At 43.7% G+C, this 23,587-nt stretch overlaps 1 protein-coding gene across 9 annotated transcripts in view; it reads right to left on the reverse strand.

Moving 5' to 3' along the window:
• Nucleotides 1–23,587, reverse strand: part of tiam2a (TIAM Rac1 associated GEF 2a) — a 75,780-nt gene that overhangs the window by 39,732 nt on the left and 12,461 nt on the right. For 5 of the 9 annotated variants that reach the window (XM_035994705.1, XM_035994703.1, XM_035994704.1 and 2 more), the window contains exons 2-9: nt 14,657–14,753; nt 12,610–13,779; nt 12,490–12,516; nt 8,253–8,706; nt 7,433–7,605; nt 6,242–6,466; nt 1,447–1,632; nt 936–1,079 (exon numbers count right to left, since the gene is read on the reverse strand). In XM_035994705.1, the coding sequence (XP_035850598.1) occupies nt 936–1,079; nt 1,447–1,632; nt 6,242–6,466; nt 7,433–7,605; nt 8,253–8,706; nt 12,490–12,516; nt 12,610–13,773 (2,373 nt within the window). In that variant the 5' untranslated portion in view covers nt 13,774–13,779; nt 14,657–14,753. Of the gene's footprint in view, nt 1–935; nt 1,080–1,446; nt 1,633–6,241; nt 6,467–7,432; nt 7,606–8,252; nt 8,707–12,001; nt 12,171–12,489; nt 12,517–12,609; nt 13,780–14,656; nt 14,754–15,325; nt 15,472–19,010; nt 19,144–23,587 lie in introns of those variants that run through there. The other 4 variants (XM_031288683.2, XM_035994702.1, XM_031288685.2 and 1 more) reach the window with 4 other exon arrangements.

The following is a 23,587-nucleotide window of genomic DNA, read 5'->3' on the forward strand; positions in this document are numbered from 1 at the left end:
AGGTGTCAGGGCTCACCTACTGGAGAACATGATTGGCTCTCAGCTGTGCTAGCTCCAAAACAATAAGACTTCATATTGACTTCACAGCATAAAGAAATATGAAGGTAGATTGCCAAAACCAAACTCTTCCTATACTCTCGGCTAATGAATGGAGGTCTATAAAGGACGATCAAATGAGCGTTTCCTGTGGTGATTCTTAAAATAGACCACCAAAAGTGGAGGATTCTCCAGAGCCGTATCTTCAGGGTACAGAGTGGTGGATTTCTGTATCAATAAAAAACCAGCTTGCATGAGTCTAATTACTAACCTGAGAGGATTTAACCCCCCCCCTTATGCACCTGGGTAAGGAATGCCCCTCTGTTTATGTTGATGGGAGGTGTGCACTCAGGGGGTGATCTGAGCGTATGTGCTTCTAATTAATAAAATCTCCTTAGAGGGAAAAATATGTGTGCTGTAAGCGCTCCATGACTATCAATCTCTTGCTTTCTTTCATGTCAAGGCACGCGTTGTGCATGCGCGTAAGCAATAAGGCAACGTGCTTTCAGGTTGGTTCATTAATGAATATGCACAATGTGTACTGAGGGTGTAAGTATCAAGACAGTTTTTCTTGGCAGTACGTCTCAAGAGACTGCATGCAGTATACGTCAACATTGTGTGCATGCATACGAATTCAGCATGCTCACGTTATGCCTTTGGGTAGTTCCCCCTGCTGAATACATTAAGTGGGTGATCCTGCATTACAAATCTGCTAATCCAGACCACCTGAAGAGTTTCATTATTCTGGGATTATTAAGTGTCACTTCAAGGTCTAAGTGCAGCTGTCAGGCTCAACACTGACAAGAATACAAAAATACTGACATTAAGAAAATCATATGTAATATTTTATTACATTACCATTTGTGTGTGTGTGTGTGTGTGTGTATTTTCAGTAGTACCTGCGATGCAGAGGGCCTCTTGTCCCGGCCCCTCTTCGTAAGGTTGTCAAGGCCTTTAAGCGAGGAGAAAAGGCCTCTCTTGCGCTGTCTGTGATTTAGGGACAATGAGCGCCTTCTGAGTGTGGTCTCATCTCTGGAACAGATCTTAACACACACACACACACACACACACACACACACACACACACACACACACACACACACTATCAGAACTGGAATCATTAGCTCAGCAAATACCATCTAATCAGACCATCTTAATTTGTTTTTTCCCTTCAGTAATGCAGAAAGGGAGTTTTCGCTGGATGCTTTTTTTTAGTTTCAAATGATTAAAAGATTTTCAAGGTTACTGTTACACATCAAGTAAATTAAAACTGAAGTATCACATACAAAAAGGAATGTTAAAAAAAAACATCCAAACAGGACACACTACTGGTCCTTTGATTCTGTATTGTGCATTTATTTATAAATCATTCATCTTCCCTTTCTCAAGGCCTGTCCTAGGCTTCCTCACCAGACTATGGAAGGAGGAGACCGAGAAGATCCCCAGGCGCCCCAGGGTGCTTTTGGTGGGACGGCTGGCAATTGCCAGCAGGCTCTTTGGGTTGGGCAGCTCTCCACCCTGTAGACTGGCCAGGTAGCAGCGCATCCTAAACAGATCCATGTTAAACCTCTCCAGGTTCTGCTCCCACTGCTGGATCTGAAGAAAAAAAAGATAACTTTACAGGTTAGGTAGGGGTTCTGAATGTGAATTACCTGACCATTTTTGGGTGGTGACTGAGAAAAGAGAGCCAAGGGGAGGTAAAGGAGGTGGCAAGGAGAGGGGAGAAGGAGGGGAGGCATGAAAGGAAGGGTCAAAGAGGGAGACCCAGGGTCAATCGAGTGCTTTCCATCAAGCTGCAATTACTTGCAGATGTTGGTGGAGGGTGAGGGCACAAATTGGTGGTTTGATAGCAAGGGGGGACTGCATATCTAGCAGAGGAGTCAGAGGGTGCGCAGTTAATTCTAATGCCCGTTTGTTATGCAAGTCTAGAGAGAGTGGTGATGTTGCACAGACCATCTGTTAAACCTCCCTCCCGCACACGCAAATGCAGTACATACACACAGTTTACGGTTTCTTTTCTCCTATCCCTGTTTGCACAATGTAAGCTATGAGAAAGGGCTTATTTTCTTGGCTGGTGACTGGTTTTAATGAGAACACTCAAGTTAAACAACCGTCTATAACAACTGACTTTAATAGGTCTTGTCTGCACTGTGAGTTCATTTACAATAACGCAAACGCACCCTATGGCGTTGTGCTATTAGGACTCATTTATGTTGATGGCATTCTTTAGAATTAGGAACAAACTGAGGAGGAATGTCAGGGTGGTGTTTTATGAACCTCTGACTTTTCAAACATCTTAAACGAACTTGCACAGAAATCACCATGGACCAAATCATACTGGGCTATGTTATGTGCTAAACCCATGAAAACGCCTATGTTCGTAGCTGTGCAGGTGGCCTTGGTTAACAAGCCTTGAGTCAATGACATTCATCCATTATTCCCATTCCAGACTTGGACCACGAGGACAACTGCTAGGAATCTACATGCTTTGGTAAAAAAAATGCCCTTGCATTTTCGCATGTCAGTTATTTAAATATTTGAAAAGGCATTAGTCCTTTGCAAACCAAGAACGGCACATATCAAATTGGAAAATCAATATGGTTAAATTTTGAAAAATATTAATAACTACAAAGTCACAAAAGTTTTGGAGTTATGTCCTTTGGTGGAACATTTGCCCATGCTCCTATTTAAGTGAGACTATGCAACTTTTTGAAGAATAAGTGATGTATTTTTCCTTTTACCAATGAAAAGTTGAATTTGCAATAAGCAACAAAAAATGCACCCTTGTTCTACTTTGGAATCCTGCAGCTACAGCCTTACTTGGTCTAGTATGACCAGCAGCTTTTGGTGGTTAATGTAAGCTAGCTAATGCTAACTTGATGACTGCTCTCTACTTGTGCTACTTTTACACTATGTTTACGCGCTTAGCTAGCATTATCCCGTAATTGTCACTTGTGGTCACAGTTGCCGTAAAAAGTTGCACCGTTTTATTATGTAGCCTACTATAATTACCAGCCATTGTTTTGGAGATATCATACCCAGCCGGCACATGACCAACCTTCAACGTTGAAATGTGGTTGAAATCATGTCAGTTGTCGTTGTCACTGCCCGATGTGAGTCGAGTGCAGATGTGAGTCGCGCATGCTCAGATTTAAACTGTTTACGGCATAACGTGTCATACTGAAATTTGTGAAATCTATAAAATAATAAACGTTTCTCTTTACATACAATAACAGAAGATGGTAATAATTTCAAAAACGTTGTAGCTATCTATGACTGTTTGATTGCTAACGTTAGCTCAAAACGCCATTAAGCGACAGCCTTTATTGTGTTTGACTGCTAACTTGTAGCCAGCAGCAGCAGTCATTCAAAAACGTTTTAGCTATCTATGATTGTTTGATTGCTAACGTTAGCTCACAGACTGTGCGTTAGCTCAAAAAGTCGTTAGCATCTTGTAGGCTACTTGTCGCAAAGTGACGCATGCGCGACTCACATCTGCACTCGACTCACATCGGGCAGTGACATACGTTCTTTAGCAAACAAAATGGATGATCTCCGGCCGCGGATCACCATTCATAAATGTATTATGGACTGCAACGTCATAATTTTCACGGAAACATGGTAGCAACAGCATTTGCGGTGTGAGAAGCTACGATAGTTGACTCACGGATCTTCCTCTATGGAAGTAAATCTGTTTCATCGGATTTTGAAGTTAAAAAGCCATTGAATTTCTAGCACTGAATATGTATGCATTCAAATTATGTATCTGAATTTTTTGCCTCTAAAATTTTACTCTTCAAATTTTCAACAACTAATTCTCACCTTTATTTTTCTAAGTTCATAAATTCAGAATCCAAAATTCAATATACCAAATTTAGATGCAAAATACAATGTATAACTATTCAGTGCTAGAAATTCAATGGCTTTTTAATTTCAAAATCTGATGAAACAGATTTACTTCCATACTCCCCCTCTCACACACATTGGCCAACTCTGAATGGCAGACTCACTCTCTTCTCCTTTTGAACATGAAATAAAAAAATAAAAACAGTCATCAAATTTGCAGGTCACATTTAAAAAATCTCTCCCACCGTCTCAAAAATGGTCGCAAAATGCCATAGCATTTGGTCGCAGTCTGGAGCCCTGCGTACACAACTAACGTTAACATTACATAAAATATGACAAAACGAATAAAACAACTAAAGGTGTGTTTACTTATTGGGATAATGGTAGTCATATATTAGCATGGATCCCCGAAGCTAATGACATTTGTACTCCTTTCACATTTTCCCGACTTGTTTAAATACCTTCCTATCAGGTCCTGATTCTAAGTGTTACTGAACCTGAACTCAAAGACCTTGTACATAAATCCTCTGATAGTAAGTAAGTAACACTGTGTTCTGGAGGAACTATGCATTAATTTCACTCAGTGGTTTGAAGATGACTTCAGATGGGGAAGGAGGCATTACTGAGTAAATCAGATAAGCTTCTTCCTCAAAAGCAAAGACAAATTTAGGAGAGTTGCTACTTTGGGAAAACTCATGTCTTATGTACAACATTACACAAGATCCAAGCATGCTTCTAAATTGCATGCCATCTGGATCTGTTAGTCAACAGTCAAATATCCACGTCTTTATTCAGGGATGTTCTAAAATAGTCCTGTGCATACAATTTGAGTTGATTCATGCTAGTGGTGCATCACTGATGAGGGCCTATATGCAGTCTATTGCTTCTTGGATCTAGAAGACATGAATGAGTGAGACAATCAACCAACATCAATGAAAAGCGAGGCATGTTTGGGCCCATCTAGCCTGCATGCACAACTTATTTACATTCATTTCAGAGCCATTAAGCTTTGCAGACGTAAGACTTTTCTTATTTCCCCTCTTTAACATCTGCCCCTGTCTCTCTGTAAAAGCCCTGATGCATAATAAGTCTTTCAATGCAACTTGATCGCAGTGTGTGTGTGTGTGTGTGTGTGTGTGTGTGTGTGTGTGTGTGTGTGTGTGTGTGTGTGTGTGTGTGCGTGTGCATGAGTGTGTGAAAGGGGGGGCGCCGGTCTTCAAAAGAGGTCTACTGGCACTGATTTCAGTAGACATGGGTGGGGGTAGGGTAGATCAAAGTAGTGCCCTGTTGGTGCTAGACAACCCCACGAAACCTCAAATCTATCATCAGCCTCTGGGCGCCTGTATCAGAGTCCTGTCCCATACTCCTCTGACCCTATCATTGACTCCAACCCTGTCTGTCTCTTTGTCTACTCTGAAGTGGCATATTGGCTAATTGGAAACAGACGCAAGCAGGAAGTCAGGCAGTGACATCTCCATCGGTGATTACCGAAGTGAGCTGTTCTGCTTCTATCTTGCTTGATCTTCATAATAACAACTCATATTTCCACTAAGGCACTTTAACTAAAGACCAAATAACTGCCCTTCCAATAAGTATCAATTTTGCTTTTCTAGAGTAGCAGCAGTCAGCACACATGGACATAAGCAGCTGATGAAACACTAACACACGTGGCTACGCAGAGGTAGAAAAGCATAAGTAAGAGGCACTTTAAGTCAATGACCACCAGCATCACAGGTTAAAAAATTTTAAAAAATGATTTCCCCACATTCCAAGGCAAACAGCAATTACTAGTATACATATTTGGGTTCTTGCTAAGATATAGATTATGTGCTTTTTATACCCATCAGTAATCTGCTATATGTAGGCTATAGCACAGCGCTGGGTGCTTTGGACTCTCCCCCAGGCTGTGAGGAGGAGGAAGAGGATAATGCATGTTGAGAGCCCATTACCAGGAAACATCTGGAATCTCAATCTGATGCTCGGGGAGCGAGCTGCTCCCCTGGGCCCCTCGCAATGCGTTTGGGGACTTGTGCATTTAGGCCACTTCACCCACCCACAGACAAAAATAAAGCACAGTCTTGTCACCACAGTCACAAAATCAGTAAAATTAAGTAGGGCACATCATGTGTATCGCATGGAATAACGACAGTCTAAAGATCCAAATGTAGCATTACAAGAGCATGCTTAATGCCACCTGATCTATCAATGCTGTAAAGTAACCCAGCAGATTTTCTGTGAAATTTGTCCCAAGGGCATGACGTGTATAATGCAGTGTAAAATGTGACTGAGGCCTCCAATAGTCTCAGTGATGCTGCTATAAATTACAGTCAATTCAACTAATGTGTCACTGTGTCCCCACCTGGTTCTCAATTGCCTTGCGGTTCTTGGGGTCACTGACCACCGTCAGCTGGAGCTCGGCCATCTTCTTCATCTTCCCGTCCATGTCGATCTTCTGCAGCAGGCCGCGGACCTGGCTCCGCAGCAGGCGCACCGTATCCTCCTTCCCCTGGCGCTTGGCCAGCAGCGAAGCACTGGCAGAATGGATGGCTGTCACCCAGTTCTCCAGGTCAGTCTGGTTGCTGGCCTGGAAGGACAAAGAGGGACAGGGAGTTCCATTTGATGAAGTAGCAAGACCAATATTCCCGTTACAAGCTGGATTCAGAGATAGCCTGATAATTCTGCTAGGATTGCCAAAAGCACTGCTTTTGTGTTATTCTACCATATATCACAATAACATCATTGGGTGGCAAGCTGGGCTTTGCTGGATCAATAAAATAACTTGATTAACGGTGTCTTTATGAGAAAGCACAGGTTATGAACTGTTGCACAAATCAAACACACATTTTCCCTGTTAATAAGCCCTTTCATAATTAACTCTCTGTCTTTATAAGGAGATTCACTCGGAGGCAGCACGTCGATTGAGAAATCGGTTGAAGTCCCTTTAGATTGAGAATGACTCATGTTCAACAGGCCATGTGAGTGGAAAGAAAAGGATGAAACCCAGGCTATCTTCATGCTACAGAGCTGATCTTCTCTCTGCTTGCCTCTGGAGCTATGTCAGCTCCACATAGAACTATTTTATTAGATGTAGGTCTGTACACCGCGACATGCTGCAGTCTGGGAAGCTTGTAATGGAGGGGGCTACACAGAAAGAGCCAACGGTATGCATGAATTTAAAAGTGATATGTAGGTCAGTAAACACAACGGGCAAATAGGATGTACTGTCGGACCCCTTAGCTGGAAAGTTAGGGCACTTTGCTTGCAAGTCTCGCACATGCCAAAATTTGTCATTTCACATGCTACACTCCAGGGAAGGGAAGCTAAAAGGTGCATGTCTGGTAAAATTTTACTACAACCATTTACTGCAACTGTGCACTGCAAGATCATGCTGCATACTTCTGTTTGTTCCCTTTTAAGTCTGTCATCTGTCATCCAGGACACCATGAAACACATTCATAAGATTTATCACTGATGATTTGACTCTCCCAATTATCAGCACCAAATCTCAAAGGAACCTATCAAAAGCAGTGTGTTAACCGACGCGCTTCACCTGGAAGAGGTAGACGTCTCCATACGAGTTGCTGAGGCAGAAGACATTCTCCTTTTTGGGGTGCTCGGGGACAGCCTGGACGATGCTGTCCTCGGCCAGGAGAGCATAGCGAGGTGACAGCTCCTGCTCCGGAGAGCCTTTGCTATAAGTCTCGTAGAACAGCAATGTACATCCTGAAAAAGATGGAGCATACAGACAAGGAGACAGATGCAAATGTGCATGAGTAAGTAATGCAGAAAAACAAGCAAATGTACATCATCAAGCTAAGTTTCTCTAGATTGTAAAAGTTTGGGTTTTTTTATAGCTGTCACATAATGTTTTACAGACAAAATGTCCTTGTGAAAACATCTAACAAATGAAGTTCTGCAGGACCAGAGTACACAGACGTTTTACATACTCCCTAGAGTGTCCTTGCTTATACCTTTTATTTTTTGTAACTTCCAGGAGGTGCTCTTCAGTAAATACTTAACGGCAGTGTCATAAAAGCAGCATGTGTACACATTGGTGAATTGAACTGAATTTTATCCATTTGGCCAGAAGCAACAGCATCATTTCCTGTAAGCTTTTAGGGTGGGAGGAAGGGACAATTACTCTGACAAGTGTGATGCCGTGGTCAAGGACACGACTGCTGTTAGGAGGAAAACCCTGAGAACAAAAAAAGGAACCCAGCAGCTCCTCAAAACTGAATTATGGAACTAAAACTTGGATAATCCAGTTACTTGTGAATTATTTTAAAACCACAAGTCAGCATATTCTTTGACTCAATTTCAAAGTGCATAATTGTTGCTTGCACACCTCCTCCTCCCAAGTTCAAGCTCACCTTTCAGGGTCACCCAGTACTGCTTCCACTTGCGGCGAGTCACCAGCTCCAGCTTCCTGTCCTTGTGCAGAGTAATGAGGGGTTTGAAAGAAAGCCAGCCGGCTCGTCTGACCACCCCCTGCTCCTTTTCAAACAGCAGATCCAGCTGCTCCAGGGAGCCCTCGGCCGACTCGCTGCTGCTTTCCCCCTCTTCAGTGCCCGTGGATGGGTCTCTCCTCTCACCACCTCCCCCTCCTCCCTGTCCAGTGCCAGTCTCCAGCTCCCTCATGAAGTTCTCATAGATATTCTGGCGGAGGGCGTCACTGGTTGTTTGGTGAATGGCTCCTGATGATTGGGCCCTGGAGGCTCTGGGGAACCAGAGGACGCTCGAGACCTGAGAGGGGGAGCTGGTGTCTGCAGTCAGGCCATCAACCCCACTATCGAAGGCATCGCTCAGGTCCTTGTACCTAGTCTCCTGATAAGGCACAACAAGTTGAGATGAGTAAAACTAGAGGAAGGACAGACCATGTGGGGGGGGAAGATGGGATTTTTATGACAACTAAACTACTAAAAAGAGTCTAATTCAGGGGTCTTCAAGGAGCCCTAGTTGAAAGAGAGATGGAGCAGGTACCCCCTACTACATATATTGTATAAAATGTAGTTGCATATTAAACTGGGCCTACAATAACGTGTAGGGCGGCCTAAAGCCTTTACGGTTACACTTTACTTGAAGGTAGCTACATAAGAGTGACATGCCTCTGTCATGAACGTGTCATAAACATTATAAACAAGTCATAAACATTTACGACATAATGCTTCTTTTAGTAAGTGTCATTCGGTTTTTGTCTTGACAAGTTATGGTTAGGGGTTCATGACAGTGTCATGTCACTCTTATGTAGATACCTTCAAGTAAAGTGTAACCGCCTTTACACATACCTTTTTATGGTGCATACAATACCTAAGCTTTTAAAATAAAAATTGTCAAAAAAAATTTGTCCTATCATCAATGTTGTGTACATTAAAAAAAGATTCATCTTTACTAATAATATGTTGGATTCATGTGAATGTATATTTTCAGACATATTTTCTTTTTAAACCATCGATCAGTAATTTGGTGGCCTCCCTGTAGCAACTCTGAGGACCCCCCAGGGATCCCGGACCCCCTGTTGAAGATCGCTGGTCTAATTGATTGGTCACATTTGGATGTATTGGGCTGGTATGGAGAGTTACAAAAAAGTGAACAGAATTATTGTTCCAAACTATCTATCTATCTATCTATCTATCTATCTATCTATCTATCTATCTATCTCTATATCTATATATATATCTATATATATATATATATAGATATATATATGCAAAACACACCACGTTCGCTCCCAGATGTACACACCTCTGTATATACAGCAGAGCTCAAACTGTGTTCCTTTCAATTAGCCCCAAGGCACCGCAAAAGTGCAGGAGAAACTTTTGTAAAAACTCTAGTCAAACCACTCGTACCTACTTCAAAGTCTGCATTACAGTCTCTAAATCTTTTGCGAGGGCTGAGAAAGTGGGACAAATTTCCTGTGCTGGCACCTGGGAGGTTGGAACCCTTCAGGCTCAGACAATTTCACATCATTTGAGGTCTGCTGTGGCTTCCCAACTCCCCAAATGAACACTTGATGAAATTGCGCTCTTTCATACCTACTGACAACCTACTTACACTTGACTAGATTGCAGCATTGATTCTGCCCCTGGCAACAGATTGGAGTGCTCTCGACATGCAGACAAAGTATATCGCGTCATGCCGGAGCTCATCCTCCGTCCTTGTTTGTTCCTGTGTCTCACTCAGCTTCGTCAATGTCTTCTCCATCCTTATTAATGCTATTTCTATTGTTGATACTTAGCAAACCATTATAATGTGCCAAAATCATCCGCAAAAGACTAGAAGAGTGCTTAAAAGCATGTATAAAATATTTGCTTATATAGAAAATTACAGCAAATAAATAAGGTAATGTTTTAGTGATTAGTGATCCTGTTTAGCTACAAGGCAGCAATGAACTCTTTAAACCCACAGTGTTCAGTTGAGGACAGGCAGCCTTTGTTTAACCATTACGTCCACCTGTCACCATGAAACACACAGTATTTGTGTAGTACACAGTGTGTACTGAGCACAGGGTGTGTCTTTTCCAGCTTTCCCTAATTTTCTTTAACTGACAAAGCCCGAATGTGCCCACCCTCTCCCAGTTCTCTTCCAGCTGCTTTTCATTACAAGCAGGTTCTTGGCCTTTGGCACCAGGGTTGCGGCGTGACCTTTAAACCCACAACAGAGCCATGGAGTTCAGGTGGAGGGGAACCAGAGCTGGAGGTGCTCCTGATTATGGTTGACCCGCTGAAAGGAGGCACTGGGAACAGCCCTTGGAGATATATGCCGCAGAGGTTTGGCAGTCAACAAAATGGCCTCCGGGAAAACAAAGGAAATACAGTCTGAAGACCAGGCCTTGTCAGTCACAAAGAAGGAGAACCTTAGGCATCAATCACTGATTCTTGTCCAATTAAACTATGTCCAACTTGTTAAAATTTGTCAACAATACCCGGATCTGACAATGGATTCTATTTTCCTTGATGAATCACATTTCTGTAAAAACTGTGTTCTATCAGCCTTATTTCTGAAAGACTGAAGTAAATCTGTGGGTGCTAGTATGCCCTCTTAACAGTCAAGCGCCAACACATGGCCATAGCTAACATGGTGTTATTGCAAGCAGGAGATTTAGAGGCCGACATTACTAATGTAAAGTGAAAGCTGTGCAACACTTAAAGTGAATACTGTCAGTCTAATGCGTATTTGTCACTACAGGGAGGAGTGACAGCATCAAGGCAAAGTATCTCATATATTTCACTCAAACTTATCCGCTGTTTAAAGCACAAGGAGAAGCTCACAAATTCTTCCTCTAGCAAAGAAGAAAATGTCATCTGAATACAACAATTGTTCTATTTTGTCCTTTGATTTGTTGTCAGACCCAACTGACTGAACACCAATCCCTATTAGCAGATTTACTCTCTAAGGACCATGGAGGGGAGCCCAGAAAGTCTGCACCACACAACAACCAGAACAACCATAAGTCATTCATTAACATTAGAGGAGAGGCGGGGTTCAATCTTTAGCTAGGATTTAGTTTCACTCGAACAGAGCCTCTCAAAAGGCTTACAGCTATTCTCTTGGCAGTGCCCAAACAGCGTTCTTAAAACTTTTACAAGGCAAAGCTAAACGAATTAATGCAGAAACAATCGCTTCCAAGCCTCAAAGACAGAGAGGGACATGAGTTCAGGCTAAGATCCAACAAATGTTTTATATCAAATTAAAGCTATTAGGAACGTAGTGTTTCTAGGACAAAATCACATGGTTCTTTAAATCATGTGCATGAAACATGCAGACAAGCTGTGGTTATTTTCAACCTCTCCTCTGACCCTTGCCTGTACGGTACAAGTATCAATTTACTACTGGGAAAATATATCAGCTGTCTGCTCTGTGTCTCATATGCTAGTGTAGCAGTTTATATGCACTTTTCAGCCATCAGTAAGCTGGAAACCTTCAAAACCTTTTTAAATAAAATGCAATTCAATTGAGCTAATGACCTACACCATTCGGTTTAATCAACACCCTTGCAGCCTACATGTACATCTGACTGCAAACAAAAGAGCTAAACACATTAACATGCAACAAGTACCGTACATTCAACAACTAATTACAAACAATCAGTACGCAATAATACTTCAGATGTACCCACCCAGATACAGTCATCATGAACCCTGTACATCAGCCCTGGACTTCTCTTCCTCGGAGGATCCATGTCTTACACATTGTAATAGCAAGTACCTTTAATCTTTGTTCCATCCTCACAAAAACAAACAAGACCCAGCGCTGGCTGCCTTACAAATTTAATTTTGTGCCACCCCACTGTGCCCTGTCTCCGGACAGCTGGTGTTGCGGTGCTAAGGACCAGAGGACGGCGGTAGGTTCCTGGCCATGCCAAGACCACCACTGTGGCTCGTGATCAAATAAACCTTGCCAAACAGGAAACTGTCTGTGCGTGGCTGTTACTGATGCCATCTCCTGCCTAATAAGCTGCAGCTTTAAAGACTAGTAGTGAGGCAACAACAGAAGACCATAATAAAAGGGTGATACATGTATCTATTGTGTGCTTAAACTATGGAGGGCTATAAGTTATGGGGCGACTACAAACACCACATTTTTGCAACCTATTGTTTTACATACCGGGTTGATAAGATCCCTGAATGAACCCTGTGAGTGATAAAGGAGTGTAAATCATTAAAAAAAGTGCTGAGCACAAAACTAAATCAATGTGATCCTGGAGCCCATCCTGGCCAAGCTTACCTGAGACTTCCTTTTCTTGCGGCTCAGGCTTCCTGTCCAGTCACTGAAGCGCCTGATGCGGTTTTTGATGGAGTCTTTCTTATGGAAGCCAGAATCAGGTCCAGCCTGCTCCTGGTTAGGATACTGGTCCAGATCCTCGCTCATGGTGTGAGCTTTGGGCCTGCGACAGGGCAGGGTGTATGATGAGTACTGGCAGGCCTCGGGAGATTCTTCCTCCAGTGGCACATCCAGAACTGATGCAAAAGAGGCTCTGTGTGCCCTCTGGCCTGGTGGAGGCTGTTGCAAGTGGGAGGACAGGTCCCTGGCTGTGGGAAAGGTGGCAGCCATTGTGGAGTCCTTGTAGAGGTCTGTGATGGACACAGGGGGAGACTGTTCAGTGAAGGAGTCAAGCTGATGGCTGGGGGAGTGGACTAGTGTCCTGCTGGCAGCGCAAGGTTGGTCCTGCTCACACAGCTCTGTGCTGGGCCCCCAGGGAGAGTCATACCAGGAGCCATCAGAGCTCAGTGAGCTTCCCTTGCTGGTCCTCGCCGTAGACGAGGTAGAGGCCGGCGGTGGACCGCTGGGGTGGCTGTCCTGCCTACTACCACTTGAACCAGGCAGACTGGAAGTGGAGGCAGACTCCAGGTTGGGAGAGAACTTGAGGAGTTGTACCGGGCCAGAAGCCTCGTCCAGGAGGAGGGGATTGCCCGAGGTGTTGGTGAACTCCACCCTGAGACTGCCATCCTTCTTGATCACCACCCGTGGGCTGCTCTGTTCCTCTAAAGCCTCATGCTCATCACTGTTTCCATTCAGGGTGCTCCTATTAAGATCAGCCCCATATGGATTATCTCCGTACTCATCTGACATATGCCGCCTTCGTATACCACATCCAGGCGATCGATGCCAGCGATGCTGACTTGGGCTGCCCCTCGTCCCCTTTGAGACGTAGTCACAGTGCCTAGGGGAGTAAGGCGGGCGGCTTTTAGGAGGGGACAGACAGCCACGGCCAACACACCTGGCCTTGTAGCCTGAGCCCACTGGGGCACTTTTCCACCAGGTATGGGGCGACAAAGCGCCATCTTTGGCTGAGCGTAGCTTCAGTGAGTATGGCTTCGGTTTCCCAGGGAAGACAAAGCTGGTGCCCTTGGGGCCCTGGATGCTATATTGGCTCTCTGAATTTCCCATTGCTGCCTGGAGAAAATAAAAAAGGGAAGAAAAAAAACATAATGTCACTGGCATTATGCTACTGGAAAATTCACGGTACTCACACATACGGCATATGACATGGTATGACTTAATGCCAGCTCACCAGAGACATAAAATTAAATTATTACTCATAAACAATAATGACTACACTCCCATAAAACCATACCATACACACACGTAATTGTTAAATTCACAGTGACTGTTTCCAGAGTAAAACAGCAGCAGGTCTAATATCTTCATTATGTCTCTTAAAAGAGAATAGCTATAAGTAATTCTATCACATCTGGTCATTAATCTGTATGGTCTCTCATTTTACTACATTCTTCCATTCTTTCTATAGAAAGGTCAAGTCAGAGGAACAGGCTTTATGTTCTCATTGTTGTTTTGTGTGAAAGAGTTCAGGACAATGTGAAATCACTTCCAGGCTGTCCACAACACTCTTACATTAGTGACGGAGAGCCGTGACCAGAAAGACATTTCATTACAGGGTTAATGCTATAACAGATAAAGTGCTGGAACACTCTTGGCAGTAAGAGACAGCACTGCATCTGCTGCTGTCTGTGATTACATAATAGGTAAATACCTTCAACTTTCTTCAAGTCTTTGGAATAGCACACCAAGTAGATTAAGAAAAACCTATCCACAACATGAACACAAACCCTAGGTGAATGTGCTGTAATAAAAGAATCAGGTTTAAATAATGAACATTTGAAAGGACCAATATATTTGAAAATCCATCTCTAGTTGTTAGCTATGGTGAAAGGAGAATTGACAGATTTGACTGTGTATACCAGGGGACACGTTTTAAATTCAATCAAGCATAATAATATTGACAAACCAGATATGAAGGCCACAGACTCACCTGTCTGAAAGTCTCTTCTCAGATTGGAACTCTTATGTGCAAGGTTCCCTCCGCCTCATTGCTCAAATAAACTCAATCCCTTTGTCGTCTGGCTCATCTGAAACACAGAGAGAGAAGTTGACTTAGTGCTCAGTCTCTTTCTACAGGACTGTAATTTACTGTAATAAGCGCCGTGTTTGATAACAGGTGTGCCAGTTAAAGAGTAGACCTGATCCACAGCATTTGGTAGAAGACAGTGTTTAGTAGGCAGCCATACTTGTTTCTCACTGAGACAAACAAAGCCAGGCATACAGAAACCGCATCTGAAATTTTACTTGAGATTTTCTCAAAACGTTGATCTTATTGGCAGGTTTGGAAAAAAAAATATTCAGATGCAGCCCTAAAGTATCAAACAATGAACTTCACTCCAACCAAGTTCCCAGTAGTATCACATCAACCGAGCTTTGTACTAAACAAGACAGCAGAGTACAGTAGTGCCACCCTGGCTCTACAGTATTATACTAGTTAAAAAATTCACTCCACCCCCCAAATCTCTCCTCAATCGGCCATCCAAACCAAACATTCGTAGCATTTTTCCACCTCCCCGCAAGTAAATGACGTCGTCTTTGATCGGGGTTGGGAACGTTTTTGAAAGCCGGCTACAGTTTACCCGTCTGTTTATTTTTAAACCTTGGAATCCTAGTTTGCTCCTTTTTTTTCCCCCCACTCGTCACCGCCAAATTTGTCCGAGGGCAGGATCATAAACCAGAAACGGCTGAGGAGCACCCTTCGCAAAGGCACCAGGCATCTTCTGCGAAGCAGTGTGACTGTCTTGTGTGTGTAATATAACCCACTTACATTCATGTAGCTCACACTCCAGGAAGGCTTTCAGATAGTGTTAACTCCACTAAGCCTCGCAGCACATGTAAAGATTGTGTAAGGTTACAGTGTAAACACCCCCTGCCAAAAGCCCTAACCTTAAGGATTAAGTGATCTGCAGCATTAAGAGTTCATCTGCTCCTGCTTGAATGCACCTTGACTGTGTGTCGAGATTAAATCGTGTTGGCTGACTAAAGTAAATGAGTGTGTTTAATACATGAAGTTAGGTGGGAAATTCCAGGGGGACTTGAATTGTTTAAATGTAAAGCATATGAGGCACCAGATCCCGACGTTTAAGGACAGGGCAAAGATCCAGACTAATGTTACAAAAAAAAAAAAATCAAATGTAACAAGGAGCCACACAAGAAAATTATTCTCTCCTTCTTTGTTTAGAATGAGCACTTGAAAGTACAGTGGAATCTTGGCCGGAGGCCTGGTAATGAACTTGAACCAGCACTCTGAGCTGATCAGAGGATTAACCAAACACTTGCTTCGCTCGTCATAAGTTAAAGCAGTACTGATACTGAGAGTAATGGTCTTGGCACTATAACCCTGAACCCACCTATCCAAGCCGCTTTATGCCAGTAACACACTGATTATTTCCAGGTATGTCGTACTAGTTGAACTGGGGCCAGGGTTCACATGGATAGCCTGTCTCCACCCTCCTACGTACTTCCGCTCAATTTTCATTTCCCTTCAGTAAGCTCTGGGTTCACGGTATATTCTTGGGTTTTCTCCGGCCAAATATTTGGCGGTCCAATCAGCGATCAGAGGGAGTGGCTGAGAACGATGACGTAAGGAAGTGCGCCAGAAAGATGCGAGCGAAGCCATTCGGTCCGTTGTGGCAGCAACGCTACCAAACAGTTAAAGCCCGAGCAAGAACAATCTTTGCTGAGTTTTGTTGGTGGCCATGATGTTGTGGACCTCCTCCCCACAGGGTTCGGAAAAAGTTAGATTTTCCAGCTCGCTCCGTTAGTGGTGAAGGAGTTGGCTAAGGCTAACGCTAGCGATGCTAATGCTAAATATAAGCCGATAGTTGTCGGTCTCCCCTCTTGTTGCACATGCGCATGACATACGTCACGACCAAATGTTAGCGATTGGTTATGGCAGATCCAGAGTGGCTCTGGGCAGATCCAATAGTTTTAAACTTCAAGAGAGTACCTGCCTTCAAGGAAGTTACTCAATGGAGAGTGGCCAGACTCTCTGTACAAATTAAATGTACGAGAGTCTGGTAGGACCAGGCTATCACATGGATGGACCCTAGACAAATCCAAGCTGATAGTGCTTATGGATGCATGGTCAACTGTACAAGACTGATCCAACTCCAAGCATTTGCTTAAGCACCTGCAGGAAAACAGGCATGTTTCTTATTCAATTTCCTGTTTGTCTTGCATCTAGTAGCTAGAAAGTAAAAAGGTAAAATGATTATTAGTACCTTTACCTGAATGGAGAGTAACTAAACAATGCTCTCTCTGGAGTAAAGACCAAGAAAGCAGCTGCCGACAACACTAGGAGTCAGCATTAAGCTGGTTGTCCAACTTGTCAGAGTGACTGCTTTTCTTTTAGCGCCTTTCTCGCAAACTTCATTCTCACAGAGCAGGGTTGTGGGTATGAAAGACTAAAAGGCGTAATAACACACACGCCTAAAAGACACACACCCTCGCCTTCTGCTGTGACTTGAACTACAGTATTGTGCGACTGTTTTGGGAGAACAACAAGACAGACAAGTCTTCCTTTTAGTTGCAAACCACTGCGCCCAGCCTGAACTCTCCCTCCCTCTTCCCCTTAGTCCTCTGTTCTCGTCAATAGGCTTCCTACAGGCCATCTGCTCAGGGGCCAAGGAACCACTGCCACCCTAACGCTCCTCGACACACCCCATGACCTAGCATTTCTTCTCAAGCTGCCCCTGGATGACTCCCACGTAAGCTCCATGTTTAGTCTGGCACCGTGTGTGTCTTGCGTCTGCAGCTCGGGCGAACTGCAAGGATGGGCCACACCTCGACGCGGTATAAACACAGTAGGTGCATAAAGGCATTGTTAAGGAAGAAACTGCCTTTTTCCTACATGAAGACCACCGTGCATTTGGTGAACAGGAGCTACAACCTCCGTCAAAGTCTGAAGAACTACGTTTGCAATTCTGCCCCTCGTGTCCTTGAATCTAAACTTGATAACCAAAGCTGCAGGAATAAACTATTGACACAGCAGTGTGAAACACAGGGCCATTCCCCAGAGAACTTAGCCTCACAGTAATATCATGATGCTGTAACTGCAGTTTTTTAACCTTTGGAGATACAGAAATCTTGCTGGGACTTTTTTTTTCCCCAATGGTGAAAATATAGGCTAACCATGTGCTGTGATGACCATAAATCAACAATGCAAATAAAGTGGAAAATAATATACAAAATTAAGTACCATCAAGGTTTTGTACTTTAGAATTATTATGCTGTGAACTAAGGAACTATGAGGTAATTTGTTATTGGAAGTGCCTGTTAACACAATCACACTGCCTTCCTCCTGTCAAATCACAGCCCACGGGACTTGTCTCTTATCACTTTCCTCTGGCGCCGTGACAACTGAGCTCTTAAAGGAGCAGCATCCTTAAAGCTCCACTCTTGTTAGGCGCAGCTTAAATTCAAACTCATGCAAAACAACTACACAAGTTCTTACAGGATAAAAAAACAACAGGAAGTGAAGAAGAGAGAATAGTGGAGCCGAAGACCAGGCCATCTCCTGCTGAGTTATTGTCATATGAAACAGATTTAAAGTATTATGCGGTTGTTTGCTTGTGAGGAGAAATGTAAATCTATGAATCACTCACTGAAAGCACATATTACTATGTGGTGGATTCAGCCAAAGCCACCAAACATCCATCAAAGTGCTTTCTAAGTGTCTTTCGGACTTTTTCATTATACATTTAGAAGCTCTGCCTCCGTCTCCCGACAAAAAAATGGCATGGCAGCCTTCTGAAAGATTTATACACATATGCCACTGCCATTCCAGAGTGATGCCAAGAAAATAAAAACGTTTCCAAACACTTTCATACAATGGGATACCACTGAGCGAGTATCCAGAGACTTCAGCATGAGATACAAAGTTTAGACGAGGTGGTGGTAAGGTTGTCAAACTCAGTTATTCTCATGAGTGAACGTGTCATGTTTGTTATGCTGACAACCCTGAAACGCACCACAGTGATAACGTTTGAGATTGTGATGAGTCACTTTGTTGTATCTTCATGTACAAGGCTACACGTGGCAGGCTTATACAGCAACGCAGACCACACACTAGAGATAAACACTAAGCACAACTTGCTATCCAACAGATACAGGTGGAAACTAAACAGCACTCCCACGTGCAAACACACAGAGTAACCCACACCTGTGGATCTGAACAATAGGAAACACAATGCAACCTCTTCACCTCAGCCTTCTCTTAATCCAGTAAAAAGGGGAAACAAAGGGAGTGAAAGATAAAACACAGAGCCCATAACATCCCTTACCTCTGTGGCCCGGGCTTTCATCTAAAAGCTCTTTGAACAGCTTGCAAAGGGGAAATCTAGCTGGTGTTCTCTGATCCCAAAGTGGATTCTCCCTGTGAAGGCTAGTTGTGTCTTAAAGCAACAGACGCACCACATCTGACTCACATGCCCAGACACACTGGAGGACACATGGAAACTCCCTCCCGGCTTCAAGGCAGCAGCGAATCACAGTCCTCACGGGTATCCCTGGGTAACGAAGCGCCAAGAGGAAAAGCAGGAGAGCAGGGAGGAAAAAGTGAAAAGTTCTCAACAGAAGAGCTCTCTCAGAAAGAGAAGGATGTTTTATAGCTCTCATCCACTGCAAAAAGGCTCCACTACTCCACTGTGTTGTTTTTCCTATATCCTGCTTTTCCGTTGGCTAGGAGGAGGATGCAGGGCTTGTTACAGCCAAGGCGGTTTTCCATAGCTGTTTGAGGAGACTGGGCCAGACAAGCTGGCGTATAATGGCTGCAATGCTGCCTGGGGAGGCACTGAGGAGGGCGCAATGACTGGAGCTCTTGTCTGACCCTAAATACCACAATGACCCAAGGAGGAGGACGGGGAGGCAGCCAGCTACTGGGGAGGCAGAAATTGAGAGTGTGTGTGTGTGTGTGTGTGTGTGTGTGTGTGTGTGTGTGTGTGTGTGTGTGTGTGTGTAAAAAAGTCACCAGTGAGTGAAGACAAGGGCTTGTTGCGAAAAAGAGGAAATTACAGAGGGGAAACAGAGTTAGCGACATGGCTAAGTTGTTTGTTTAACAGTTTTTATGGGCCAGAGGAGCCAAATAAGCGTCTCATTTTGAGGAGCTAATTAAAATGCAAGCAAATGAGTCAAAGCCTTCTCTGGAATTAGAATTTCTGAAATGCACTCAAAGTGTTGTGACTTAGACTTACTGTATCCCAGCGGAGACGAACGTGAGACCGTCGTCGGTCTAAAAAAACATACGCATGCCTTTATTTGTCCACGGTTCACATAGCTGTGGTCACACAGTCAAACTGGACCCATTAAGAAAGCCACACCAGAACACAACACAGCATCAGAACTGTACCAAATGTGCTAGACTGTTCCTAAAGCTGCTCTCAACTCTCTCGCGGGCCAGTTGTTTATTCCATAGGATCTGAGTGTTATTGGTGTTCAGGGACATCACTCCTACAAGTGGAAAACATGAGAGCCCATGTAACTAGAATGCTCAATTGGGGTTCTTCTTTAGAAATTCATCTCGGCCTGAATAGCTTATTCAAAGTCACGACCATGCCACGCTGTATGAGCAGCTGTGGAATTGTCTTTCATCAGCCTTCTGCTTGACATAGAGACATCAGCTCCGGGGCACAACATTAGAGCTAAACAACATTGTTAACAACACAATAGTCCTCATGGCCTAGTCTGAGCTCCTCTCAAAGCCCTTTGTCAAGCTATAGATGCAGGCAACTAAAAGGTTGGTCAACAACACGCTCGGAGGGATTGAGAGGCATGAAAAGAGTGGGGCGCTGAGAAAGAAAGAGAAGGCTGGGAGGACCGCTGTGATGCATATTCATACAGAGCAGGTGCCGGGTCTAATTCCACATGGCCAAGTGATCTGACCACTAATTAAGATCAATTAAGGCCGCAACAAGCTCTCCAGAGCCAAATTAAATCCCTAAGCTCTGAGCAACTGACTCATGCACACATCTTAACGAAATTTCTTCAACTGCTGAACTAATGCCTAACTTGGTAGTGGAAGCTTAAGGTCATATTGCTCTACATCATGATAATTCGTTCTTTACCAATATGTTGTATTCTGCCCATGTGTATCATACTCAGGAGTTACCAAGCAAAACAGTAAATACAAAGAAAAAGCGTATCTAACAGGCTTTTACGTGGAGGAAAACGGGAGCATGCTGTATGCACGGTGACACAGGTTTCAAAGAGCTTATCAGCAGAGCTTTGCTTTGGGATAAAGCTTTCAAACACTAAGAATGCCCACTGATACGGAGGTCTAAGATGACTCATGATGGCCTTTCAGTCCCTCGGCCCAAAATCAAGTCCCCCACAGAAATCCTCTCCTCCAATTTGCAACCACAATGTCTGTATGTATCCAGCACAATGGCTCTGCAGCACTTCATGTTTTCAGTAATTCAGGCATCTCAGAGAGATGCATCCTACTTGTGGTAAACAGAGAGTAAATTACTTTTTATGTAGCATAAACGATGTCACATTTAATCTCAGACAGATTACTTGCAATAATCCATCTCTGATGAAAAACTCACACTGGTCAAGTGATACTCATGGGGCTGACAGATGGTGTGGAGAAAGAGAGTTGGGGGAGAGAGTGAGGGAGAAATATGAGTTTTCAGTCAGCATGCTAATATTTCTTGTCTCCCCCTTAAACAGCATGATGGAGCCACTCTCATAGCTGGAGGCCGTTTATGGTTTGATGCCATTGATTATCCTGTTCACTGGGGACTGCAGTCTCCGGCAATTTGTGAACGAAGCGTCCATTGGGAGGAAATAAATTGATCTTAATTGCTCATTTTAGCAGTGATTAGTAGACCGCCTCACTCAGAAGCATGGATTTAAATATCAAGGGTCTAGAAATGCAGTGGAAATAAGAACTAGATGGTCGGAGGGATTGGGGGTGTAGACTGATTCACTTAGGATGGAATGCTTTAAGTCAGAGTGAAAGGTCAAGTCTTTTGTTTGGTGGTTGGCTTTCACCCCTGGAACTCACTCCATCTCTTTAAAGATTCAACTACTGGGGTTTAATTATGTGTAAAAAATATAAATATTTTCTTAAACTGAACATCTTTGCATAAAAAAAACTGCCTTGATATAAACTGACCCACAGTAAAAAGTTTACTTTCAACAGAAGGCATTTTTTTCAAAATGTTCTTACATCTGAATGTAAAAAGTGCAAAACAAAAAATCAGGGAAATAAAATGTAATAAAAATTTGTTTCTCATGTTCTGTGACATTCAAAGGTTATCCCTCCCACTATATATCCCCTATTCAATCTTCTTCGCCTCCTTATCCCTCTGTGCCATACAGTGAAATGTCTTATTTTCTGCCAGCATCCCCTGCTGTTAGCTCAGTTCATTTTCTAGAAATTGGAACTCCAGTCAGACAAGACAGCCCAAAACACAGAGTCCGACACTCTCCACTTTAAATTTACCAGGATATGTCGGCGCATGCAGGCTCCCTGCCCACAAAAGAGGGGATGTGTGAGAGATCCTCACTCAGAGGGTTTGTTCTCTGCTGACAGTGGCAGTGTAGAAATCTAAAATGGGAAATGTGGTTTAAACATTTTCCTGATGCTTTGTTTATGGGAGACACTGACTCAGAAAATCCTCAAGGGGGTGTCAGTACACATATGCTGCTTACTAGTGTGTGTGATCTAAAAAACAGCTGGAAAACTGCAGGTGCAAATCAGTTTTCCATCAGCTTCTCTGCTAATTAAGCAGCTTAATGGACAGAAGGAGGTCATTTTGAGGGTTACATTTGTGAAGGAAGAAGACACACACTTGAACTTGATCCAGAGCTACAGTATGTGGCTTTCAGGCTGACTGATATTTACACGCTTTAGCTGGATAGATTTTCCGGACGGACGGACGCACACACACACACACACACACACACACACACACCTGGGGGTGATGGGGAAAGTAATAGAATGAGTGACAGGCGATGCATACGAAACCAGAATCTTTAGCAGCCACGGGGCCAGATAAGAGAGCTGCAGGCTCATGGGAAAACAAGCACACACCCAGCCCTGCCCGGTAACACAGGGCAGAGCACGACAGCTTCCTCGCACAAAGGGGAAGGAGAGATACCTAATTATCTCCCCGCCGATAAGAGACAGGGAGAGAAAAGTGCATTTGAGGCGAAGAAGAAAAAAAAAAAAAACATTAGTTGTTAACCTTCAGGAAGGTCAGTTTGAATCTCAGGCATCATCAATAAAAACAAAACCCTTTTCTCCTCCTCAACTTTTTGCCAACGTTTACAGTGACTCTGTATATTTTGCGCATGCGAGTGTGAACGCCTGCATAATACACCTGCATTAAACCCATTCGCAAACTGTATTATCTCCACAGGAATTGACTGTGGCTGTCCTTTGTGCGCTGCAGGATAATCTGTCACATACTCCGTGGTGTGAGCTCTAGTGATTAATACGATCAGCCCGCGACTTGCGCACTCATTACCATAGCTATAGCCGCTGTAGTGTACTGCGGCAGTGATGCCAGACACACTCGAGGCTCCCTAAGGTGATCCATCAGTGATCATTGACCATTGCGGTGCAATATCAGTCACATGGAGCCAACTGCTAGAGGTCACACAGAATCACCATAGGTTTCACGGAAACAATGAAGTGCTGGGGATTTGGGAGCAGCAAGTAGAAGTGTACGTGTACAGTAATCGATGGTCTTGAACACAAAGCAGAAGATTCACACATAGGCCTACACATTCAAAACCACAAACGCGCACATGTGACATCAATCACCGGACTCAACAGCAAGAAAAAAAATCTATTGAGGAGCAGAAATCAATTCATCTGCGATTTGAAAAGGACAAGTCGCTCAAAGTGCCC

The sequence above is a fragment of the Sander lucioperca genome, chromosome 18 (genome assembly GCF_008315115.2).
Source record: "Sander lucioperca isolate FBNREF2018 chromosome 18, SLUC_FBN_1.2, whole genome shotgun sequence".
Taxonomy (NCBI): Eukaryota; Metazoa; Chordata; class Actinopteri; order Perciformes; family Percidae; genus Sander; species Sander lucioperca.